This window comes from Physeter macrocephalus, chromosome 3 (assembly GCF_002837175.3).
Source record: "Physeter macrocephalus isolate SW-GA chromosome 3, ASM283717v5, whole genome shotgun sequence".
In the NCBI taxonomy this organism is placed as follows: Eukaryota; Metazoa; Chordata; class Mammalia; order Artiodactyla; family Physeteridae; genus Physeter; species Physeter macrocephalus.
Window position 1 is genome coordinate 4354262 of NC_041216.1, and position 22099 is coordinate 4376360.

Below are 22099 nucleotides of genomic sequence, written 5' to 3' on the forward strand. Positions count from 1 at the left end.
CTGTAGTCAAATGTGCAGTAGCATAATGTCTAAAAGAACACTGTAGGGAGTTCCCTGGTGGCCTAGTGGTTAGGATTCTGGGCTTTCACTGCCGTGGCCCGGGTTTGATTCCTGGTTGGGGAACTGAGATCCCACAAGCCACGTGGCACGGCCAAAAATTTAAATAAATAAATAAATAAAAGAACAATGTACATACCTTAACTGAGCAGTACCTTATTGCTAAAAAATGCTAACCATCATCTGAGCTTTCAGCTCGTCATAATCTTTTGGCTGTCATAACATCAAAGATCACTGATCACAGATCACCATAACAAATACAGTAATGAGGAAAACGTTTGAAATATTGTGAGAATTGCCAAAATGTGACACAGAGACACCAAGTGAGCAAATGCTGTTGGAAAAATGGCACCAATGGGCTTGCTTGACACAGGGTTGCCACACGCCTTCAGTTTGTAAACAACACAGTATCTGTGAAAGCGAAGCGTAATAAAACAAGGTCTGCCTGTATTATTTTAGACAGCATGAGATTTAGAGCAGGAAAAAACTTAAGCCTCAATCCACTCTTGCCAGCTTTTTGATCTTGGCCAGTTACTCTACAGAGCTTGGAATACTGCCTGAGGTGTAGGAAGTACTGTGCAGTGTTAGCTATTAATGTCATTATTTCCAAATAATAGTATTTATTGGATCAATTACTCCTGGGAAATGCCACACTCTAGAATGGCATTCAAGGCCCTCTGCAAGATTTCAATTCTGTTTTGCAGTTTCCTTCCCCACTACACACACACACACACACACACACACACACACACACACACACACACACCCCTACGTTCTAGCCTCATTGGGCTACTCATAGCAACCTTGAAAATGTCATGTTGTAATAATACAGTATTATATTATCCACGGTCTACCAAATACTTCTTGTATGCCTGGCACTGTGTAAAGGTATACGTATACTATCTCATATCATACCTATTCTACCAATGAGGAAACTAAGCCCCAAGAGTGTAAAATGACTTACTAAGCTAACAAATGGTTTATCCGTCTCTGTACTTCTGTCTGTAGAATGATCTCTCTGCCTCCATCCATTTCTACCTTCCAAAACACGACCTTATTTTAAAGGTCCAGCTTCATTGCTACCTCCTCCAGGAAGCTTTCCTTGGAGGATAGGAAGGGAAGAACATCTTCCCTCTAGTGGGCAGATACTGGGCCCCTCTTCATTAAAGGGCTGACTGAGCCCATCATACAGATGGAGGAGGCTCAGAGATGTGACAACAGTCCAAAGTTGTGCTGTCTTTTGCCTGGACCAAACCTCCAAGATCTCAAAGACCCTGTCTGTGGACAAGGAAGGGTCTTCCTTCCTGAGGGGCAGAGCCATTGTTGCTTATAGGAAATAGAGCTTTTGTAGGTGGAACTGACCTCCTGCTGGGAGGATGGGGCTGGGTTTCCCCTGCTCTTACACTCAAAAAGTCTCTAGATTCAAAGCCCTTTTCACAAGTTCTATACACACCCATATTTGCTTGCTTTTCATCTCTCTCCCTCATAAGGGCAGGATGGTCCGTGAATGTTTAGCTCACATGTCTTCCCCAGCACTTGGAACAGAGCAAGACTGGCCCTTAGAAATGCCACATAAAGTTTGTTGAATGACAAATGAATGAATCCAGAAAGCAAAGCTCTGACATTCCTGCTATACTACAGAATCCTCAGCTGCAGAGGCCTCACCTGCAGCCATGTCCTCACCATGAAGTTTTTTTTCCTTCCTCTTCCCAACCCTGGACTCATTCTTTCTCTTGACAGATCATACCATCTATCCAGCACAGACCCACTGTGCTGGAATGAACAGTGCTGGCAGGCTTTAAACCACTGGGTGGTCTAGGAAGTCTTCCCTGAGGAGGGGATCTACCTATAGATGGAGTGCTCCCTAAATGTTTCTTGATTTAATACACTAACTAGAATATAAACTTCATGAGGGAGAGAGGGACTCCCTCTGCCTTGTCCATCATGGTATCCCCCAGCACCTTTATCCGGTGTTGACAGTGAGCCCATTTCTTTGAATGAATATATAAATATTAATATTTTTTCATTCATTTAATCAAATCAATGCTTTTCAATGGGAGTGTCTGTGTGCTTTTAGTAAGTTCCATTTTTGGTCATCATAGTGATGATGAGGGTGGTTCCTGGCATTTATGGAAGAAGAGATGCCGTCTCTATTATATCTTGCAATGCACGGGGACAGTGCCACATGGAGTAGACTTGTCCCATGTACCGCATGCCTTTCAAATGACCTGCCAGATACTCATGCAGATGAAAAATCTTTTCCTAACTATCAGAGCTTAGACCCTGACTCCCTTTTACATGGGAACAGAACATATTTTGTGCCCTTTAATATCACCAAATTTCCAGGAACACCACTACCTTGTAAATAGAAAGATGATTGTATTTTGTTTTATTGAAGCTTTCCAGAAATTTGTTCATCTTTCCAGAGAATCCTGTCACCCACGGGCACTACTGCATTAGTAGCTGTCGTGTTCCCAATGATTCTACCTTTAGGTCCCAGTATTCTAAAAACTTCAGAACGTCTTCTCCGTTATTTGGGCCCAGTCATTTACATAGCGGAGCACCTATTATGTAACTATAATTTATTTTATGTCATCTTTATTTTACAGTTAGGCAAGACATCGATTATAAATATGATGCGTGCCGGTGGGTAACTTTATCCCTGGGTTCTAGTCCGGGAGGGGCGGGTGATTTACTATCTACCCACTCGTAGGGAAAACGGACCTTGGGTCCGGCGGAGGCCCCAGCGAAGCGGTCCTCCACGCGCCAGGGGTCGCTGTGGCGCCGCGCGGCCGTGCCGGGACGCTCTCGCGTGGCCGCCCCGCCTCGGGCCCCCGGGCCGAGTGGGCGGGCACGACTGCGCCCAGGTCGCGAGGCGCCCTTCGACCAGCAGCGCCCGGGGCGGGCGGGTATAAATGGAGCGGTGGCTCCCCCGGCCGCCTCTCTCCGCCCCGGGTCGCCGCATCCTCCGCCGCTTTCGGGCCTAGCAGCCTGAAGAAAAAAAAAAAGAGAAAAAGATAAAAAAAAACCCGAAAACCCTTTAAAATCTTAAAAAAAAAAGAAAGAAAGAAAGAAAAAAAAAAGAGCGAATCCTCCTCGGAGAACCCGCGGGGAAGTCACTTTTGCACGCTTCCGGCCTGCCCGACGCCGCCGCCGCCGCCGCCGCCGCACCTGGGCGTTCGTCGGTCCCCGTCCGTCGGTCCGGTGGTGAGCCGCTCGCGCGCCCGCGTCCACGCGCCTCAGCCCGCCGCCCGGCCGCGCCGCGTGGCAGCCCCGCGCCCGCCGCCCTCGCCCCCCGCGCGCCGGCCTCCGCGCTCCACGTGTCCGCGCTGCCCTTCGCCGGCCCGGCGTGGGAGGTGGCTGCGCGCTCCGGCCGCCCGGGGCTTGCCGAGTCGGCACCGACAAATATTTGGTTTCCCTCTTCCCCGGGTTGCTGTAATCTTAAACCGCCGGGAGCCCGAGGCCTATATTTATAGAGAAACGCACGTTCCGGAGGCCGCCGTGGGCACCACTGGGTTGCCTCGGGAAGAATTTTTGTAATTTGGAGGACAGTCCCCCTTTTCATTTTTTGAAATTGGGATCTTCCAGACTAGGACCCCTGAAAATTAACAAACTCTCAGGGAGGGCCATATTGTTTTTGAGAGCCTTTTGTCTGCGGTTGGGCAGTCTCGTCCGAGCCGTCCCCGCACTCCTCTCCGGCCTTCGGAGCCGACTCCAGCTTCTCTGAGCTTCACTGCCACCTGTGGGCCGCGGCTCGGAGCGGAGCCCCCTTTGTCCTGTGTGGCCCCCCCTAAGAAGTCCTCCTGGCGGGGCTCGGGGTGCTGGGGGCTGGGGAGATGAACGCTGCGGCCAGCAGCTACCCCATGGCCTCCCTGTACGTGGGTGACCTGCACTCGGACGTCACCGAGGCCATGCTGTACGAAAAGTTCAGTCCTGCGGGGCCTGTGCTGTCCATCCGGGTCTGCCGCGACATGATCACCCGCCGCTCCCTGGGTTATGCCTACGTCAACTTCCAGCAGCCGGCTGACGGTGAGTACAAGCGGTGGCCACAAGTCCGTGGGCTCTCTGGGGACCCTAAGATTCTTTCTCCGGGCAGGTCCCCACCCCCGTGGAGGGGGCATCGCGACAGCACGTTGCCGCAGAAGCCCTAGTCGGGGACGGGCCGTGGGGGTTGAGAACGCGGGATCCGGGCATCAGACGACCGGAGTTTCAGTCTTGCTTCCACAACACTTGCTAACCGGGTGACCTTGGGCTAATGGGTGCTGGTGGGGTTGGAGCCCAAGGAGGCTGTAAAACGGGACCAGAAGGAAGTCGCTGTCATTCCGTATGTGGGCGGTTTGCTCTGTGAGCCTTGCCTGGTCAGTGGCCAGGGGTTCGGTCCCCTCACAGGCCTGCGGAAGAGGCAGGATGATTGAGACACAATTCCTTCAAAAATTTTAGTAGGCAAAGCTGTTGCCCCCTCCCCTTACTGTACCCTGGGCTAAGAGTCTTTGATTTTGTGCTGATAAGGGGTTTTTCCGGGCAGGTAGGAAGCAGGGGAACAATGTTGTGTGTTGAACTTGAGCAGGCACTTGTGTTAGCACCACCAGACTGTGTGTGGTACTGGGCCAGCTCTCTCGTCTGCATGTTTGCCACTGGGGCGGAGGAGTTCTTTCTCTGGACAAGCCCTGGGCTGTGGAGCATGGTACGCAGGTAGTCTGGGGAAGCCCCTCTTGGAAATCCGCTAGGCTGGTGGGGATTATCGCCTCACCTGTGCACAGTGCTTTATACTTGTCAAAACCCTTTTACTTCATCCCATCTGAAGAAAATAGGACTTCTGAGGGAGAAAAGCAGCTGCAAAAGGTGGGAGGCTAAGCTGGGACTGTGGGTGCAGTGCTCTGCCAGCCCTGACTGGAGCCATAGCCTGGAGCGTGGAGAGGTATGCTGCAGGCCTGGCCCGAGTGAGGCCAGAAGAAACCTAATCAGGGGCTGCACGTGACTCCAGAATAAAAGGGAACAACTGTAGAGACCATTACTGGGAGAAACAAGCCATTCTGTGGCCAAGGATCTCCGGGTCCCTATTTTTGTCTCCACTTTGTTCACTGTCTGTGAAGCACAGAGAATATCACTTGCCCAGGATGCAGCTGAGACTAGAGAATTGGACTTGTTGAGAGACACAAGGCACTGCTACCGTCAGTTCAGTGTGCTCTGAGTTGTGTCTGGCCACAGGGCACAAAGAAGGTAGCTGAGTGTGGCCTTTTTCGCGGGGAGTAGTGGGCACATTGGCTGTTGTCTGCCTCCTTGACTCTTCTGAGCAAAAGTCCTGTCACTTAGAGATAGTAGCAGAAGCTATTGGTTAGTGTCTCTGCCAACACATACCTCTGCAGGACCTCTCCCTGCTATAAATAAGTGCAGCCAGATTTGTCAGACTAAGCCGAGTTGCCTTGTGCAGCTCTCTCTGGAAATAGACAGGAGCTGTGTTGAAATGGGCTCCTTCGCTGCTAATTCACGCAACAGTTAGGGGTCCCCGGCTGTGGATCACAGAGTCCTCACAAGCAAGCCCTTCTTTCTGTCCCGGACTTGCACTGACTTGGATCTGCTGTCCCCCCTTTCCCTGATCTCCTCCCCTCTCGTGCTGAACCAGCCCACCTGAGGAAAGTGGGAAAGATGGTTGGAAATAGGGCAAAGGAGATACCTTGCTGGCCGACTGGACAGCTGAGCCTGTGGAGGGGCAGAGTTAGAGATTGTGTCCTTGTTTTAAGTGAGATGGTGCCTTGAGGCAGGAGAAACACCCTCTGCCCCCATCCCTTCGTGGAGGAGGAGATTCTGGGAGATGTCAGTGCATAAGTCAGGGGAAGTGGGTCTGGGTCCTTTCTACTACCAGTAAAGAGAAGTGTTCTGCTGACAGGTGAGGGGTATTTTGGCCTCTGGTTCTTTAAATGGTCTCCATGGTGTATACATGGATTTGGTTGGGAAGCTAAGGAAGCGTCCCCAAACACTGGGTTGAGAACTTTGTTGGGCACCAGGGCATTTGAAAGTCCTGGAATTCCATAGAACGCAGATGAAGGCTTCTAGATAGCCTAGAAACCACTAGGTGCAGGGCCTGCCTCCACTGTCAACTTAGGTAGAAAGGGGTTGCAGTTTCATCCTTCTTGTCCTGATGATACAAAGAACATTTCCATGTGTGGCCATCATTTTGATGATTGAGGCTTTTTTGTCTGAATCAATTTCTGTTCTCAGAAATTGAAAATATAAGAAACTGGGCTGAATTTGGAGATAGCACATTTTCCCCAATCGAACGCTCACAGGTTTTTTTAGTCATTTGTCTCATAGGTTGTAAACTAAGTGACAGCTAGTTGATAACGCTGATGCAATACCTTACTGAAAAATAATCAGAAAGTCTGCCGTTAGTTTCTTAGTCAGTAGTTAGTTATAGCGTCTGGCCATCCTGAACATAAGTTTGTCCATTTTATAAGAGGGATCATTTCACCTCTTCCACCTCCATCCTGGTGGGTAGTAGGCTGCAAATTCGTTTATAAATGATAAAGCTTAGTCAAATGTGAGGCGTTATTTGATCCTGGTGCTATAACCCATTTAGATTATCTTGCGTAACCTCCTTACCCCAGAGGGGTTGAGACTTCGGCCATGAAGGAGGACGATTAGCTAGAACTTAGCCTCAGTAGCACTGCAGGCTAGAGGAATCTGATGTCCTTTAATTTTGATAGAGTTGAATTTCATTAGAGTGCTTACCTTGAAAGTTCTTGAGTTATCTGTTCCTGGGATGGTGGCAGGTAACGTTTTGTATCCTTGACTGAAATATGTTTCTCTCTTGCAGCTGAGCGGGCCTTGGATACCATGAACTTTGATGTGATTAAGGGAAAGCCAATCCGTATCATGTGGTCTCAGAGGGATCCCTCTTTGAGAAAATCTGGCGTGGGAAATGTCTTCATCAAGAACCTGGACAAATCTATAGATAACAAGGCACTTTATGATACTTTTTCTGCTTTTGGAAACATTCTGTCCTGCAAGGTAAACACTGATTAAATGATTTCAGCACAATAATTACAGAATCATGAAAACAAATACCAAATGGGGAATTGCTTGGAATTGGGTGACCGGGTATGATAATTTTCAAAATGCTGGAAATGGCTCTGAAGTCTAAAAGTTCACTGCAGCAAATCTCGGTGCCACAGCCCAGCATAAACCAGCAGGCGCTTTCGTGTCTTTGTTTATTCTTCCCTCTGCCTGAAATATCCTTCCTGTTTTCTAGCTTTGGAAGGTATCAAAGGTTTCTCCTGGGGAGTGGGGGGCTGGCAAGTACCAGAGCAAGGCCTCTGGTCTCCAGGAAGCTGTACTTAGTCACGTTAGAAGCATGAATTCACCCTCTTCCTTCTCCACACACCTGTTTATGTGGAGCATTTTGTACAGCTTGTGTGGTGGTGGTTTACATGTCTGACTCCACACTAGACTGAAATTCTGTTGTGGGCTTGGAAGGTGGTTCGTCATTCTGTAGCCCTGTGGTTTTTGCACCCAGATCTTAATATTTTTTTTTAACGAAGTAAGAAAACATTTGGAATAGAAGCAGCTTAATGGTGGCTACCATTTGTAAATGGAACATTATTGGGTACCTGCTGTAGTCTCCTGCCTTTTGAACATGGATGGGCTAGAGGCCTCTCAGACCCAGGAGCCCACACGGCTCTCAAGTCTCTGCAGCTGGGCAGTGGCGCTGAAGTGGCCCGCCTTGTCTTTGACAGGTGGTGTGTGATGAGAACGGCTCTAAGGGTTATGCCTTTGTCCACTTCGAGACCCAGGAGGCTGCCGACAAGGCCATCGAGAAGATGAATGGCATGCTCCTCAATGACCGCAAAGTGTGAGTGTCCCAGTCCGGAGCAACAGCCGTCGCATGAGCCAGCCGTGGCCCCACCTCGGTATTAACTGGCACACACAAGGCGGCTACTGGTTCTCGGCCCAAGTGTGGCCTGCTCCTACCTCTCCACTCCAGGGCTGGTGAGTCTCCCTGCCCGAGCCGTGGCAGCCCTTTTGACTCGCCAAGGTGGGCTTTCTGCCCAAGCCATGGCTGGCCTGCCGCCTCTCCCTTAAAAGCATCCGTCTGTGGGTTTTGTGAGCGTCGGCAACAGGGGCTGGCTGGAAGGCAGCTCTTAAGCCCACTCTGAGCAGGGGTCTTGGCCAGCGGCAGAGTGGAGAGGGCCCTGGACTGACCAGGAGCTGTGTACTAGTCATGTGACCTTGGCCTTCTGTGATTCAGGTCTGTCCGTGGGGTCACTCGCTAGGGGTTGATGCAAATTGTCCCCTCCACTTGGCTAACTTATGACTCAGTGGCCTTCAGATACAAGGCTGGCTCCACAGCAATAATTAATTTGGTTACAATGAAAAGTCTTATCCCATTGCAGAAGACTGTTCATAATAGACCTTGTTGCTTTGGTGTGGTTATTTCAGAATGGAGAGATGGGGATCTTAGTTAAGCCATGCAGGGAGAGAAGAGACAATAAATCTTGGTTATGACAAGCAAAAGTCATTTCTGTCCTTTGTGTTACTGAACAGACCAGGGATGGCGTGCGTTAATGATGTGCATGTGCCCAGTGGTCAGGTCTTCTAAAGGTATCACTGGAAAGAAGCCTAAAGATTTTTCATGTATGGATACCTTTCCCTATTAAGTGTAAACAGCACCAAAACAAGTCAAGTAAAAAAAGCAAAGCCTAGCTCTTAGTTCACTCCAACAATCGCACTCCTAGGATTAACCACTGTTAACAGTTTGGTTTGTATCCTTCCAGACCTTTTCTATGCATTTACATAGATGCACAGAAATGAACGTTTTAAAAACATGGTCATCAGGTTTCTTCACGAAGGCAGTGTGATGTGGTAGGAGGAGCCCTGGCCTGAGCCAGGAGCCCTGGGGCTGGTCCTTGTAGGACAGTCCTGCCTCTTTCTCTTTCTGCTGGGGAGTTGGGACGTCTCTGAGCTTGCTCTCTTGGTGGTTGGGTGGGAACTCGTGTGTTTTAACCTCTCCTGTCAGCCTTTAACCTGCATTCCTTCGGGCCCCTGGAAATCATGTTTTGTTCCTCTGAGTGATCACTGTTTTTCATGGTTTCTTTTTAGGTTTGTGGGCAGATTCAAGTCTCGAAAAGAGCGGGAAGCTGAGCTTGGAGCCAAAGCTAAGGAATTCACCAATGTTTATATCAAAAACTTTGGGGAAGAGGTGGATGATGAGAGTCTGAAAGAGCTATTCAGCCAGTTTGGTAAGACTCTAAGTGTCAAGGTGATGAGAGATACCAGTGGGAAATCCAAAGGCTTTGGCTTTGTGAGTTACGAAAAACACGAGGATGCCAATAAGGCCGTGGAGGAGATGAATGGAAAAGAAATCAGTGGGAAAGTCATTTTCGTCGGCCATGCACAGAAGAAAGTGGAACGGCAGGCCGAGTTAAAGCGAAAATTTGAACAGCTGAAACAGGAGAGAATTAGTCGTCTCTTGGTGGTTGGGTGGGAACTCGTGTGTTTTAACCTCTCCTGTCAGCCTTTAACCTGCATTCCTTCGGGCCCCTGGAAATCATGTTTTGTTCCTCTGAGTGATCACTGTTTTTCATGGTTTCTTTTTAGGTTTGTGGGCAGATTCAAGTCTCGAAAAGAGCGGGAAGCTGAGCTTGGAGCCAAAGCTAAGGAATTCACCAATGTTTATATCAAAAACTTTGGGGAAGAGGTGGATGATGAGAGTCTGAAAGAGCTATTCAGCCAGTTTGGTAAGTCAGGGTCCTTTGCCCCATGTATCCCCTTTCACAGTCCACCAGACCTGGAATTCATCTGTTTTTACTTAACAGATGAGCCCACCTAGACCCAGAAGTAAAATGCCTTGTATGACAAAGGCCACAGGGTAGATAGATAGGAATAGACTCCAGGCCTTGGCTCTTGGCTTCATCCTACTTTGTCCCATCCCCAAGGCCATCTCAGCAGCTTGGTCAGAAGTAGAAGGCCAGGCATGGTGCCTCTTTCTTCGAGTCCATCTGGGCTCAGCAGGAGGTTGCTTCAGGTGGCTCCTAGAGAAGCCTTCTCTCCTTGAGCTGTGATAGAGATGCTGTTACTAATAGTTCTGTCTTTGGTAATAGGTAAGACTCTAAGTGTCAAGGTGATGAGAGATCCCAGTGGGAAATCCAAAGGCTTTGGCTTTGTGAGTTACGAAAAACACGAGGATGCCAATAAGGTGAGAGCACCATGAGGGTCGGGGAGGATTTGTAGGGAGTGGCCCTAGTGTGTGGGCAGGGCCTTGCCAGCACACAGTAGAGCGGAGCTGTAATTGTCTGAACACCTAGTAGTGATGCATGGTCACTGTGCTCTGGAATTGTCTTCCTGAGGGATTTCACGTAACTTTTCAAAGCACTTGGCATGTGCCCATCACCTCAGCTGTTCAGCCCTGTAGGTTGAAAGAGTAGGGCAGGCGTTTGTTCCCATTCATAGGTGAGGGAACCAAGGGCCCCGAGCTGCTGATCTGATAAAAGAACAGTAGCCGCTTCCGGGAGAAGCACTGTGCTAGGCCCTCAACATGTATCACTCAATACCCTGAAAGAACCTAATTTAGTGACAGCCAGATTATCAACATAGGCTCATGTCTACCCTGCTTGTATTTATACAACTGTACAGTTTTTTCACTGAATTATCTGGACCAGTGACCCATTTAAATATTAACCCCATTTTACTGATAAGGAAGTTTGGATTGGCTTAGCTGACTTCAGAGTGAAATTAATTTTTAGCCCCGTAGGGAGGATTTTTCTCACAGAATATTTGGTGGGACTTAACAGACCTCCAGAGCAAGGCCCCTGCCTCTGCATCTTGATTTAAAGTCATGTATTTCCTCTTCAGGCTGTGGAGGAGATGAATGGAAAAGAAATCAGTGGGAAAGTCATTTTCGTCGGCCGTGCACAGAAGAAAGTGGAACGGCAGGCCGAGTTAAAGCGAAAATTTGAACAGCTGAAACAGGAGAGAATTAGTCGGTATCAGGTAAGAGGTGGTCTCAGCCCAGCCTACCAGCAGGGGATGTACCACGAGATGTTGGCAAAAGCATCCTTAGTTTGGTAGGCTTTCTCTTTGGGGACCATGAGTCTCCCCTTCTCATTTCTCTCAAGATCATCAGGTTTAACAGGATGTACCTACCAGATACAGCAGCGGTTCTGGAACAAGGAGGAAGATAATTTATTCATTTAGGGACTCTATTCTGGAAGCCTTCAGCCTGTTGTTCTTAGTCATGTGCATTCTGTTTATTTAAATGATACCACTTTGTTTGGAACGGTGTAAGGAGAGCCCTGCTAGGTCAGTGGTCAGCCAGACCAGCTGTGAGCAAGGCTGGGACTGTATTGATGGTCCTGTCAGAGTCTGCAGCAGTAGATTCTCAGCTTTGAGCTTGCATCAGAATCCCCTGCAGGGCTTGTGAAAACAGATTGCTGGGTCCCACAGCTTCTGATTCATTGGGTGTGGGTTCTGGCCTGAGAATTTACATTTCTGACAAGTACCCAGAGATACTGCTCTGACAGGTACCCAGAGATACTGCTACTGCATGTCTGGGGCCCATATTTTGAGAACCACTGTCTTAGGAAATGTGTGAAGTATAGAAGTGCAATTAACAGATCTTTCTGCTTCAGGGGGTGAACCTCTACATTAAGAACTTGGATGACACCATTGATGATGAGAAGTTAAGGAAAGAGTTTTCTCCTTTTGGATCAATCACCAGTGCTAAGGTATTTTATAATGAGATGTGGGGATTGAAAGCAGAAGTTGTAAACTTGCAGAGGTTTATTGCATTTGTTTCATTGAAGGAGTAGGATCTAAATTTTGTTCATTTCTGAGAGTAGCTACCACATTCATCTAGCAGATTCCTCCTGGCATTCGGTTACCCATCTGAGTATATGCTCTGGAGAATGACATTTCGTTAGGTTAACATTGCACTGTCTCCCAAGTACTGGGATGTGGAGATGCATCTGATTCAGTCCCTCCCTGCCAGCCCCCCAAGAGCACCTGAATCTTTCCCATTCTTTGCTGCTTTGTGCTGGTGTGGGGACAGATGGTGCCACAGCATGAGCAGAGGAAATCCAGACGGGTTGTCTTCCATTTGTCTTGAGGCCTGTCTCTACAACTCTGCCACACTTCTTCCTTGAACGAAGGTGTTTGAGGATTTTGGAGCTGGGGTTGGGAACTTCCATCTGGTGTCCTAAAGAAGGAGAGGGGAGTGGAAAGTTTGTTTTTCCGCGTTTTGCAATGTGCATCATCTGCTTGATTTCCTTTGATAATCGTAGCAACTGAGTTAGCTGGGGGAGTAAGTACAAACCCCCTTGTGACGATAAGGAGTTGAGTCCTTGAGCAAGAGATTGCTGGTTAGGTGAGGATGTTGTATTGTGTGTCCTTAGTGCTTTGGGTGTGTGGTGGGCACTGATGGCATTGGAAAGTTTTGGGGCATAGCCTGATGCAGACTCTATGCCTGCTCCACAGAGGTGAGGCAGATGTCACAGAGTCCTCCAGGGGATGAGGAAGGAGGCCAGCGGGCCGGTAAAGACTTAGTGACCCTGCCCTGGCCCTTAGCTTGTCACTCACAACCCAGGAGCATTATCAGTGGTCGCAGGGCGTTGGCCAGAAGCCACCCCCAGGAATTTCCTCAATTCTTCACCCCCGTGACGGGCCTCCAGCAGCGCAAGGAATGATAGTCTCTCCTAGCGGACCAGCACAGGAGTCAAGATGGCATTTGCAAGAAGAGAGCAGAAGAACCGTATCTTTTTTTTTTTTTTTTTTTTTTTTTTTTTTTTTTGGTGGTACGCGGGCCTCTCACGGTTGTGGTCTCTCCCGTTGCGGAGCACAGGCTCTGGACGCACAGGCTCAGTGGCCATGGCTCACGGGCCCAGCCGCTCCGCGGCATGTGGGATCCTCCCGGACCGGGGCACGAACCCGTGTCCCCTGCGTCGGCAGGCGGATTCTCAACCACTGCGCCACCAGGGAAGCCCAGAACTGTATCTTGAAGTTTCCCGGCACCGTGCCCCAGATCAAGGTGTCACATCACTTTCACACACCTTACTGGTCCACCTCGTTGGTAGACAGGTGTTGGGTTGATACACATCTTTACTCCCATGTCCTCCACTTCAGGAGGCTCACCAGGCGGTGAGCTAAGACATGAGTGAGATGTAGAGATTACAGAGCGAGGCTAGAATCCAGCTGCTTGTCTCCCGGCTGGCTGTAGTTCTGCTGTGTTTATTCCCATTGAATTAATGGTGGCAGTCATTGATTTTATGACTCCTGCCCACATGTGGTATTTCAAAAGCGTGTCCTAACCTTGGCTAAGAGCTTACTAAGTTTTGTTCAGCAAGGTCTTGGGCAGATGAGTTTTACGAATAAATTGCTTGATGCTAATGTCCAGATCTATGTGAGTTCCCAGAGATAGCTATGCTTCTAGGTACGAGGAAACATCTTTGGGTTCTTGGTTCAACCATTAGCCATATCACAGTATTTGGGAACTTTAGAGTCACCTGGGGATCTAAAAAGGAAAATGCTTAGTTTCTCCCTTTAGAGTTTGTGATTCAGTTGGTGACTTAGTTGGTCTGGGGTCCATCGTAGGACTGGACTGTGAAGCCCTGACCTAGACCTGGTAACTCTGGCAGTGGAACCCAGGTTTCAACACACAGATGCCTTTGTCCTAAGTGGCTGGTCTCATTTTGTAGGTGATGCTGGAGGATGGGAGAAGCAAAGGGTTTGGCTTTGTCTGCTTCTCATCCCCTGAAGAGGCAACCAAAGCAGTCACGGAGATGAACGGACGCATCGTGGGCTCCAAGCCACTCTATGTCGCCCTGGCCCAGAGAAAAGAAGAGAGAAAGGCTCACCTGACCAACCAGTATATGCAGCGGGTGGCCGGGATGAGAGCGCTCCCCGCCAATGCCATCTTAAATCAGTTCCAGCCTGCAGCTGGGGGCTACTTTGTGCCAGCAGTTCCACAGGTGGGTCTGCAGTATGCTCGTGTCTCCTTGGAACCTGCCTGCTGACAGCTGCTCCTATAGTCCACAGTGGTTGGGGAGAGGGATTTTTGGGTATTGGAGTTCTAGAATGTCACAGTAAAGATCCTTCAAATAAAACGAGGAAGGACTTAACTCGTGGTTGTGCACACACAGTGGCAGGGGTAGAGTAAAAGAGTCCCTGTTAACTGGCTGTCCCTCCCCCAAGCTCTTGAGTAGAGAGCGCATCTGTCCTGAATTATTAGCCTAGGGCCTGGTAGTGAGATGAGGTGAGATGAGATACTTCTTTAGTGTGGCTTCAGGTCCTTAAATCAAAGGGCTTGGCTGCTCTTTCTTACAGGCTCAGGGAAGACCTCCATATTACACACCTAACCAGTTAGCACAGATGAGGCCTAATCCACGCTGGCAGCAAGGTGGGAGACCTCAAGGTAGGTGGTGGGGAACAGTTATTTGATCACCCAGGATGTACCTGTCCTGGCTTCCCCTGCCTCCCCTCCCTGCCCCCTCTGAGGCACAGCCTAGGTTCGGCTGTGTCGTTCATCAGTGACGTGCATTTTTTGTCTCTTCGCCAGGCTTCCAAGGAATGCCAAGTGCTATACGCCAGTCTGGGCCTCGTCCAGCTCTTCGCCACCTGGCTCCAACTGGTAATGCTCCGGCCTCTCGTGGCCTTCCTACTACCGCTCAGAGAGTCGGTGAGCAAACTGGCCTTGAAGTGTGGCCCGGGGAGGAGGGAGTCAGGACGACTAGGCTCTGCGCAGGGTTGGTCAGTTCGTTGGGCTCACCGTGTGGTCCGGTCCTGGTTTTGTACTCTTAGCTGTGTGCTTAGGTGGGTACTTAAGGAGCAGGGAAACAATATGAGTTCTGAGTGTTGGTTCCTTTTAAGATTCTTTGCCTCATCGGTGACTCATGTGAACAAGGTTAATTGTAGAAATTTGTTAGCTGAATGACAACAGAGGCAGCCTGTTCTTTGGGTGGGGTTGGGAGATTCAAGGGACTTTTTTGCAGATTATGTCCTGTGTTCCAAGAGGTGGCAAGAGTTGTATGTTTTCTGTTGGCTCTTCCTCGAAAGTAGCGGTAGCGGCCCCATGTGTGATGTGTGCTGTATGAACATGCTTTGGAATTGCTCCTTCCGTGGGACGTGGCCACTTGGACATCTGCTGCCAACACTGATGTGCATTTGCTGGTCTGTTGTAGGGTCTGAGTGCCCGGACCGCTTGGCTATGGACTTTGGTGGGGCTGGTGCCGCCCAGCAAGGGCTGACTGACAGCTGCCAGTCTGGAGGTGGTATTGGATGCACACAGAATGGGGAAAGATGGGATTTGACGGGTCTTTGCCCAGACCGATGGGCTTTAATTTTACTTGTCCTTTTCCTAAGGTGTTCCCACAGCTGTGCAGAACCTAGCGCCTCGTGCCGCTGTTGCTGCCGCTGCTCCTCGGGCTGTTGCACCTTACAAATACGCCTCCAGTGTCCGCAGCCCTCACCCCGCCATCCAGCCCCTGCAGGTGAGGTCCACCAAACAGAACCCTAGAAGGGTCCCCCCCGCTTCCACATGATTCAAAAGCTGCCTTGCTTGGATTCCCTCAACAGGTATTAAATGCCTGCTGTGTCAGGGAGCCGTGTCCCATGTGGTGACCCTGCCCTTGGGGGACTCTCTTGTGGGAGATAAGGGGCTTGCAAGAGTTCTTCTGATAACGGTTGACTCAGCAATGCCCCAGAGGAGGCAGCTGCGCTTCCTGCTCTCCTCGTTACCACGTGCATGGGCTCTCAGCTCTTAGAAGCTTCCATTTCACTTTCACATCCAGTGGTCGAGTTTATCCTTAGCTGCTCTTCCCAGGTGACTGGGTGGGAAAGAACATCTTAGATGAAAGGTTCATCTTCAGAGGTATTAGGCTGGGTGGAGGAATTGGACCTGGATCTCAGGTTCTCTAAGCTGGAGCTGCTATCTTCTAGAGTTGTGCCTCTTAGGCAGGCCAAGCAGCGAGGTTGTGGCAGAACTCTGCAGTTTGGTTGGAGGAGCTGTGCTGGGCCTTGCTTCCTCCTGCTCTGTGCTCTAAGTTGGAAATTTCCCAGAACTTGGCACCGTGAGAAATATTTTTGCCTGTAAGGCCCTACATTTAGGACTGTGACTGGTGTTGACATTGTGTGTTGACGGTGCTCAGCATTTTAATACAATAAAAACATGCGGCGGTTCAGTAAAAGTGATAGAGGCTGTAATTATAAGCATTTTCCTATTCATGTTCTTCGACCCAGTCTCTACTGGGAATTCACCCTAAAGGAAAACTAACTTTCAGGAAACGGCTACACATACAAATGTTCACAGTACCTTATTTATTAACAAGGCTTCAATGTTTTGGGCAGCCTTGGGTAAATTATGATCATTGTAGCCTTGAGTAAAGTAAAATCATTTGGTAAATGATTGTGTAGCACTGTAGGTTTTTCTCAGTCATTTCCCTTCTCTTCGAATAGCATGTGGCATTTTAACTGTGGTTGGTTGTGTTTTTTGCTCACACCACTCTGTTCCTCTCCCTCAATCCCCAAGACTGCATTCAGTTCCCTGACAGCAAAGACAACTACCTCCTTCTCTTTAACTCAGTAGACTCGAGTGGTTGGGCACATGACCACTGTCACTGTACTTACCCGGGTGCTAACCCGCCGCCTCTCCTGGTTCCCAGGCACCCCAGCCTGCGGTCCACGTGCAGGGGCAGGAGCCACTGACCGCCTCCATGCTGGCCGCAGCACCCCCGCAGGAACAGAAACAGATGCTGGGTGAGTGACCCACGTGCTTGCAGAAGAGGGGGCCAGAGCTGCTACTGACCTGGACACCAGCGTCCGTTCTCTACTGGGATGCCACTGGGTTTTTCACGGAATACCTTCCCACAGGTGAACGTTTGTTCCCGCTCACCCAGACGATGCACTCAAACCTGGCTGGGAAGATTACGGGGATGCTGCTGGAGATTGACAACTCGGAGCTGCTGCACATGCTGGAGTCCCCCGAGTCTCTCCGCTCCAAGGTAAGCAGGTTCCCAGACCCTCGCGGCTTCCGCTTACTCGGCTCAGGAGGACAGGGGGTGGCCTTGGACGCCCAGGGGCGGCAGAGAGAAGGGTCTGCTGCCCTGTGACCTCCTCGTGCCTTGCCTGTGACCTGAGGGCTGCTGGCGCGTGGGTATCTGGAAAAGCGGCCAGCACCAGGAGAGGCCACCGCTGGGCCTGGGCGCCAGGGAGGGGCGGAGGGGCTCTCCTCAGATGTCACTGACCACCTGGAGTTTCTCACAGGTGGATGAAGCTGTGGCGGTCCTACAGGCTCATCACGCCAAGAAAGAAGCTGCCCAGAAGGTGGGCGCTGTTGCTGCTGCTACCTCTTAGACAAGGACAAACCGTATGTTTGGCTCTTTTTATTACCTGCAATGGTTATGACTCTTGAACATCTCCCTGAAAGATTAGGGGCAATGTATATGTAGAGCCATGTTTCTGTCCCTTAACCTGATAACTTGGGCAGGCTGTCACCTGGGTTTTTTCTGTCACCTGGATAAGTTAATATGGAAAAAAGAGAGTCCTGGTGGTAAATTAGAAGACACAGACAACAGTTTTCTCCATAAAGAGCACCTGGTTAGGTCTTTCTCAAGAATCACCTTGTTCATCTCGAATAATGGTGGATATATGAGGCATTGTCATAATCCGATCCCACAGCCTCATTTCTATGAGCATCTCCCTAGTTTGGCTTGAGGTTGTGAGGTCAGTTGTGTGGCATCCACAGGTTAGCTCTGGAAACACAGCAGGCAGAGGCCTTGGTGTGAGAGTGAGAGAGACACACCTGGCTACATTTACAAGGTGTGTTCCCGTCGACTTCTGCATTTGGGGGTCAGGGCCTCTGTCTGCAGGGACTTGGGGCAGTGAAGCTTAACTAGGACCTCTGACGAGGACTGGTGGTTGCCTCCAGATGGAGAAAAGAGAGGACCAAATGAACATGGGCAGAGAGGCAAGGGAAAAGAGCACATGGTAAGGGCCAGAGCTCGTGTGTTGGTAGGGCTTGACTTGGCATAGTCATAGCTTCTTGTCAGGGATCTGAGCCCCTGTCATTTGGAGTTTAAGCAAGGATGGCCAGGAAGGGTCAAGGGTGGGGCCTTACATACAAGTAGCCTCGAAGGCACTGGTTCTTAACCAGGGGTGCCTTCTCAGAGGACATTTGCCAATATCTGGAGACATTTTTGGTTGTCACAGCTGGGAATATTACTGGCATCTAGTTGGGTAGAGTCCAGGGATGCTGCTAAACGTCCTGCAGTACACAGGCCACAGCCCCCACAGGATTATCTGGGCCAAATGTCAGTGGGCACCAAGGCTGAGACCCTGCTCTATAGTACTATATCAGAGATTCTGGTGAGTCTCTGGGGTTTTTTGGATTATGTATTTATAGTGTCGGTGCTTTTCTTTTCAGGATTCAAAAGCCAAATAAACCCTCATGGAATTCAGCTCAAGGTTTGAAGACGTCCTAGCTTGTCCTATGGACCTCAACACCGAGAACCACAAATTGCGAATTTAATAGGTCATTTTGTATCAAAAGGTCAATTATGAAGCACCTAGAATTTTTCAATTAAAAGAATATATTCTCTGGGTTCTGATATGGCCCAAACAGTGTTAACTTTTTTTTTTTTTCTATTGTGAGTTTTGATTTTTTTCCCCCCCAGAAACTGGTTTTATTTGATGTACCCAAGTCTTAAGTTTCTCAATAAAGAAAAAATCTCCATAAAACTGCCTCTGTTTTTCTCTGACCACAGTTTTCTGTATAAATTCCAGTTTTCACTGCAAGTAATTTTTGGGTGTAAATAGGGTCAAATGAAATTCTGTATAGCTTATCATCCTTTCCTCATGGTTATAAGAAGATTATTTTGGATTAGCAAGGTGTGCAGAACTGTCCCATTGTGTTCTACTGTGGGAGGACCTTTATATTGGGAACAGAAGTCTAGTACAGTCACAGCAGACCTTGGGTCTGGCACAGGAAAATCGGGTAAAGGGTGGCGTTGGCGTGCTTTCCAAGGACACATGGTGAGACACGCAGAACCTATCTTGCCTCTCCCTTCTTGGACTGTGTTGCTTGGGGTTTGCCAGTCCCCTCTTATCTCCTACTGTCAGTTTATCCTGCACGCAGGTCCACTTGCTCAGATTCTGCAGCTGGCAGTGGGAAAAGTTCGCAGAGATCCAAGTGGCTGAAGGCCTAAGTGTTCTGTGGTTCCTTCAGTCCTTGAAGCCACCTTAACCTGGTCAGGGTCAACTACTCTACTTGCCCTCCCTGTCCTGCAGCAACACTTTTTTTTCCCTTCTTGAAACTTGGCAGGCTGGCCTTCCTCAGGGCCTTACCCAGGCGGTCCCTTTCCCTGGAATGTTCCCTGGTTCGTGCCTCTTGGCAGGTTCCCCCTTTTTCTCAAGGTATGCTTTCACCTTAAATAACTGATGTAAAGGCCCAACCTAAAGTAGGTTCCCCTATTTTCGAATGTCCGCGGTTAATGCGAGTATGTGTGTTTCTTCTATTAACGTCAGACTGTCCCTCCAAACCTAGCTTCCTGGGACCTGAGCAGTGTGGGAGCCTGCGCGCCAGCCGGTGAGGGGGCGGGGCCCAGGTAACGGCTTCCGGCGGAAGAGCCGAGGAGCAAGATGGCTGCCACGAAAGGGGTGCTGAACTTGGGTGAGCTGGTGTGGGGGTGAGGCGGGGCTCGGACTGAGTCCAAGTTGGGGGCCGCGTGGACTGGGTGCAGACCCAGGGCCCCAGGCGGCGTGTGGCAGCCCGGGCCGGGGTCTCGTGGGCGTCTACCCCTCAGCTTGTGAGCAGCACCTGCGACCTAATGGATTTGCTGGCCCTAGCTCTGCCCAGAGCCCTTTCCCCTCTGACCCTGGACCCTGGGAGGTAGTGAGATCTGTTATTGCGACCTCAGACCGCATCCCAAACTGTCATGCTCGTTCATTCCCTAAATTCTGCAGCCCTGCCCCCTTAGGTAAAGGAACTCCAAGAGTAGTTGGGAAATTACGGAAATAGCCTCGTTACGCTGGTTGGTGAACTCTATGATGCTACTGTATGGCAGTGTTAACAAGAGGCGGGTTGGGGGTTTTGGGAAATGACCACTCCATCCAGAGAGGTAAGGGCAAGCTTCCTGGAGGCACAGGGGCCAGAGATTTGAAAGATTAGGAGTTAAGCAGTTAGCTAAGCTGGAAGAGGCTGTTGCTTGAATGGAGAGCAGCGGGAGTGAAAGCCCAGAGGGGTGAAGCAGTCTAGCACTTGGGGCAAGTAGTTTGCATTGGGGAAGCAAGGAGAGAGGAGACTAGAGAGGTGGGCAGGGCTCAAGTTCTGAAAGTCTTACGTGCCATGCTAAGAATTTGGATTCTGTCCTGTGGTCATTGGTGAACTTTTGGAGACTATTTGGCAGGACAGTGATGTAATCGGATTTGCCCTTTCTTAGAATCATTCTAGTGGCTGTGTAGAGGAGAGAGAGAAACTGGAAGCAGTCAGCCCATTTAGGAAGCTCTCAAAATAACCAGGGGCTAGATGTAGGTCTGAAGAGGGATGGGGAGAGGAGTGTACCTCACAAGTCATTTGCATACCCAGAAGACTATAGGGACCCCTCCTTGCCCTCCCTGTGGCTGTCTTGCTGACAGGGTGCTGCAGCAGCCGTACCAAGAGTGTGGAGGACATCGGTTCAGAAAGCACTTGGTGTCTTTGCAGATGGGCTGGCAGAGGAGATGGATGGCAAAGTTCTTCGTGCTGCTTTTATTCCTTTTGGAGACATCACAGATGTTCAGATGCCACTGGATTATGAAACAGGTGTTTATTCAGTGTCACTCATATTCAGCTGCCTAATGCCAGGAAAAGAACTTGAGGAGACATTTTGAGTCATGAACATTCTGCATATGGTTGGTATGTATTGAAGTTCAGGAGGATATCTCTCTAGGTCAGTGTGACTGTGATCTTGGTGATGGAATGTTCTGAGGACAGCAAGGCCAGGATGGTGGTGTGATTATGGGCTGAAATTTACAGAGATTGGCAATTTGTTGAATTTGAGGAAAGGCTTTCTCTACCTTGGAATCATTTGGGGGCTTTGATTTCTGATCATTTAATATATAAACCATATAGTAAGAACCAGTGGCCGGGAGTGTGGGGATGTGGGATGAATTGGGAGATTGGGATTGACATGTATACACTAATATTTATAAAATGGATAACTAATAAGAACCTGCTGTATAAAAAAATAAAATTAAAAAAAAAAAAAGAACCAGTAGGAAGATAGTCTTAGAAAAATCTTAAAAGGTCTGGGTGTTGTATCACCCCACCGTGCCTGTTGACCAGACAGACCTCCCTTCTTGGCAGCTATGCTTTTATTTTTTATTTTTAAATTTTAATTTAATTTATTTATGTTTGGCTGCATTGGGTCTTCGTTGCTGCACGCGGGCTTTCTCTAGTTGTGGCGAGCGAGGGCTCCTCTTTGTTGCAGTGCACAGGCTTCTAATTGCAGTGGCTTCTCTTGTTGCAGAGCACGGGCTCTAGGCGTGTGGGCTCAGTAGTTGTGGTTCGTGGGCTCCAGAGCGCAGGCTCAGTAGTTGTGGTGCACGGGCTTAGTTGTTCCGCAGCATGTGGGATCTTCCCGGACCAGGGATTGAACCCGTGTCCCCTGCATTGGCAGGTGGATTCTTAACCACTGCGCCACCAGGAAAGCCCGGCAGCTATGCTTTTAAATAGCAGAGGGCAGCGGGCAAGCTTAGCCTCAGCAGGGGAGCCTTGGCCTCTGCTCACCTGCGTGAGTTTTCCCTCAGCTGCTCTCACAGTTATATGCACGTCTCTATTTGATCCTTGGCTGTTATTTTCTAAGATAGGAGTTTTAGACCCAGCCCTGCCACTAACTTTGTGTGACACTTAAACTCTCTGAGCCTTCATTGCTTCAATGCTTAAATGAAAGGATAAGATTGGCTTTCTGGTCCTTCTACCTCTGAGTTCTATAAATTAGTAACTCGTATTGCTCTTGCTCTCCACCAACTAAATTAACTTTTTCCTGAGGCCAAGCACTGTGCTTTAATAGTCACCTAACCC

The 22099-nt window shown here is 49.4% G+C and overlaps 1 protein-coding gene and 1 non-coding gene across 2 annotated transcripts; both read left to right on the forward strand.

Moving 5' to 3' along the window:
• The first annotated feature begins 3622 nt into the window (after positions 1 to 3622).
• On the forward strand, positions 3623 to 18777 carry PABPC4 (poly(A) binding protein cytoplasmic 4). Its single transcript, XM_024125421.2, has 14 exons — positions 3623 to 4086; positions 6872 to 7065; positions 7791 to 7906; positions 9154 to 9526; positions 11682 to 11777; positions 13743 to 14015; positions 14371 to 14458; positions 14603 to 14674; positions 15225 to 15311; positions 15406 to 15533; positions 16704 to 16797; positions 16912 to 17042; positions 17305 to 17407; positions 18464 to 18777. Exons 1-13 carry the CDS (start codon positions 3894 to 3896, stop codon positions 17392 to 17394), a joined length of 1935 nt encoding a protein of 644 aa, XP_023981189.1. The 5' UTR covers positions 3623 to 3893; the 3' UTR covers positions 17395 to 17407; positions 18464 to 18777.
• LOC112065365 (small nucleolar RNA SNORA55) lies at positions 12051 to 12185 on the forward strand. Its single transcript, XR_002891992.1, has one exon. It is a non-coding gene; the product is annotated as a small nucleolar RNA SNORA55 (small nucleolar RNA).
• Positions 18778 to 22099: the final 3322 nt, after the last annotated feature.

Bases quoted from the DNA above. Each gene is read 5' to 3' on its own strand.
- PABPC4 (XM_024125421.2), top strand. From the start codon at position 3,894: ATGAACGCTGCGGCCAGCAGCTACCCCATGGCCTCCCTGTACGTGGGT. The intron at 11,778-13,742 runs GTATTTTATAAT...CTCATTTTGTAG, and splicing joins GATCAATCACCAGTGCTAAG to GTGATGCTGGAGGATGGGAG. The intron at 15,312-15,405 runs GTGGTATTGGAT...CCTTTTCCTAAG, and splicing joins TGACAGCTGCCAGTCTGGAG to GTGTTCCCACAGCTGTGCAG.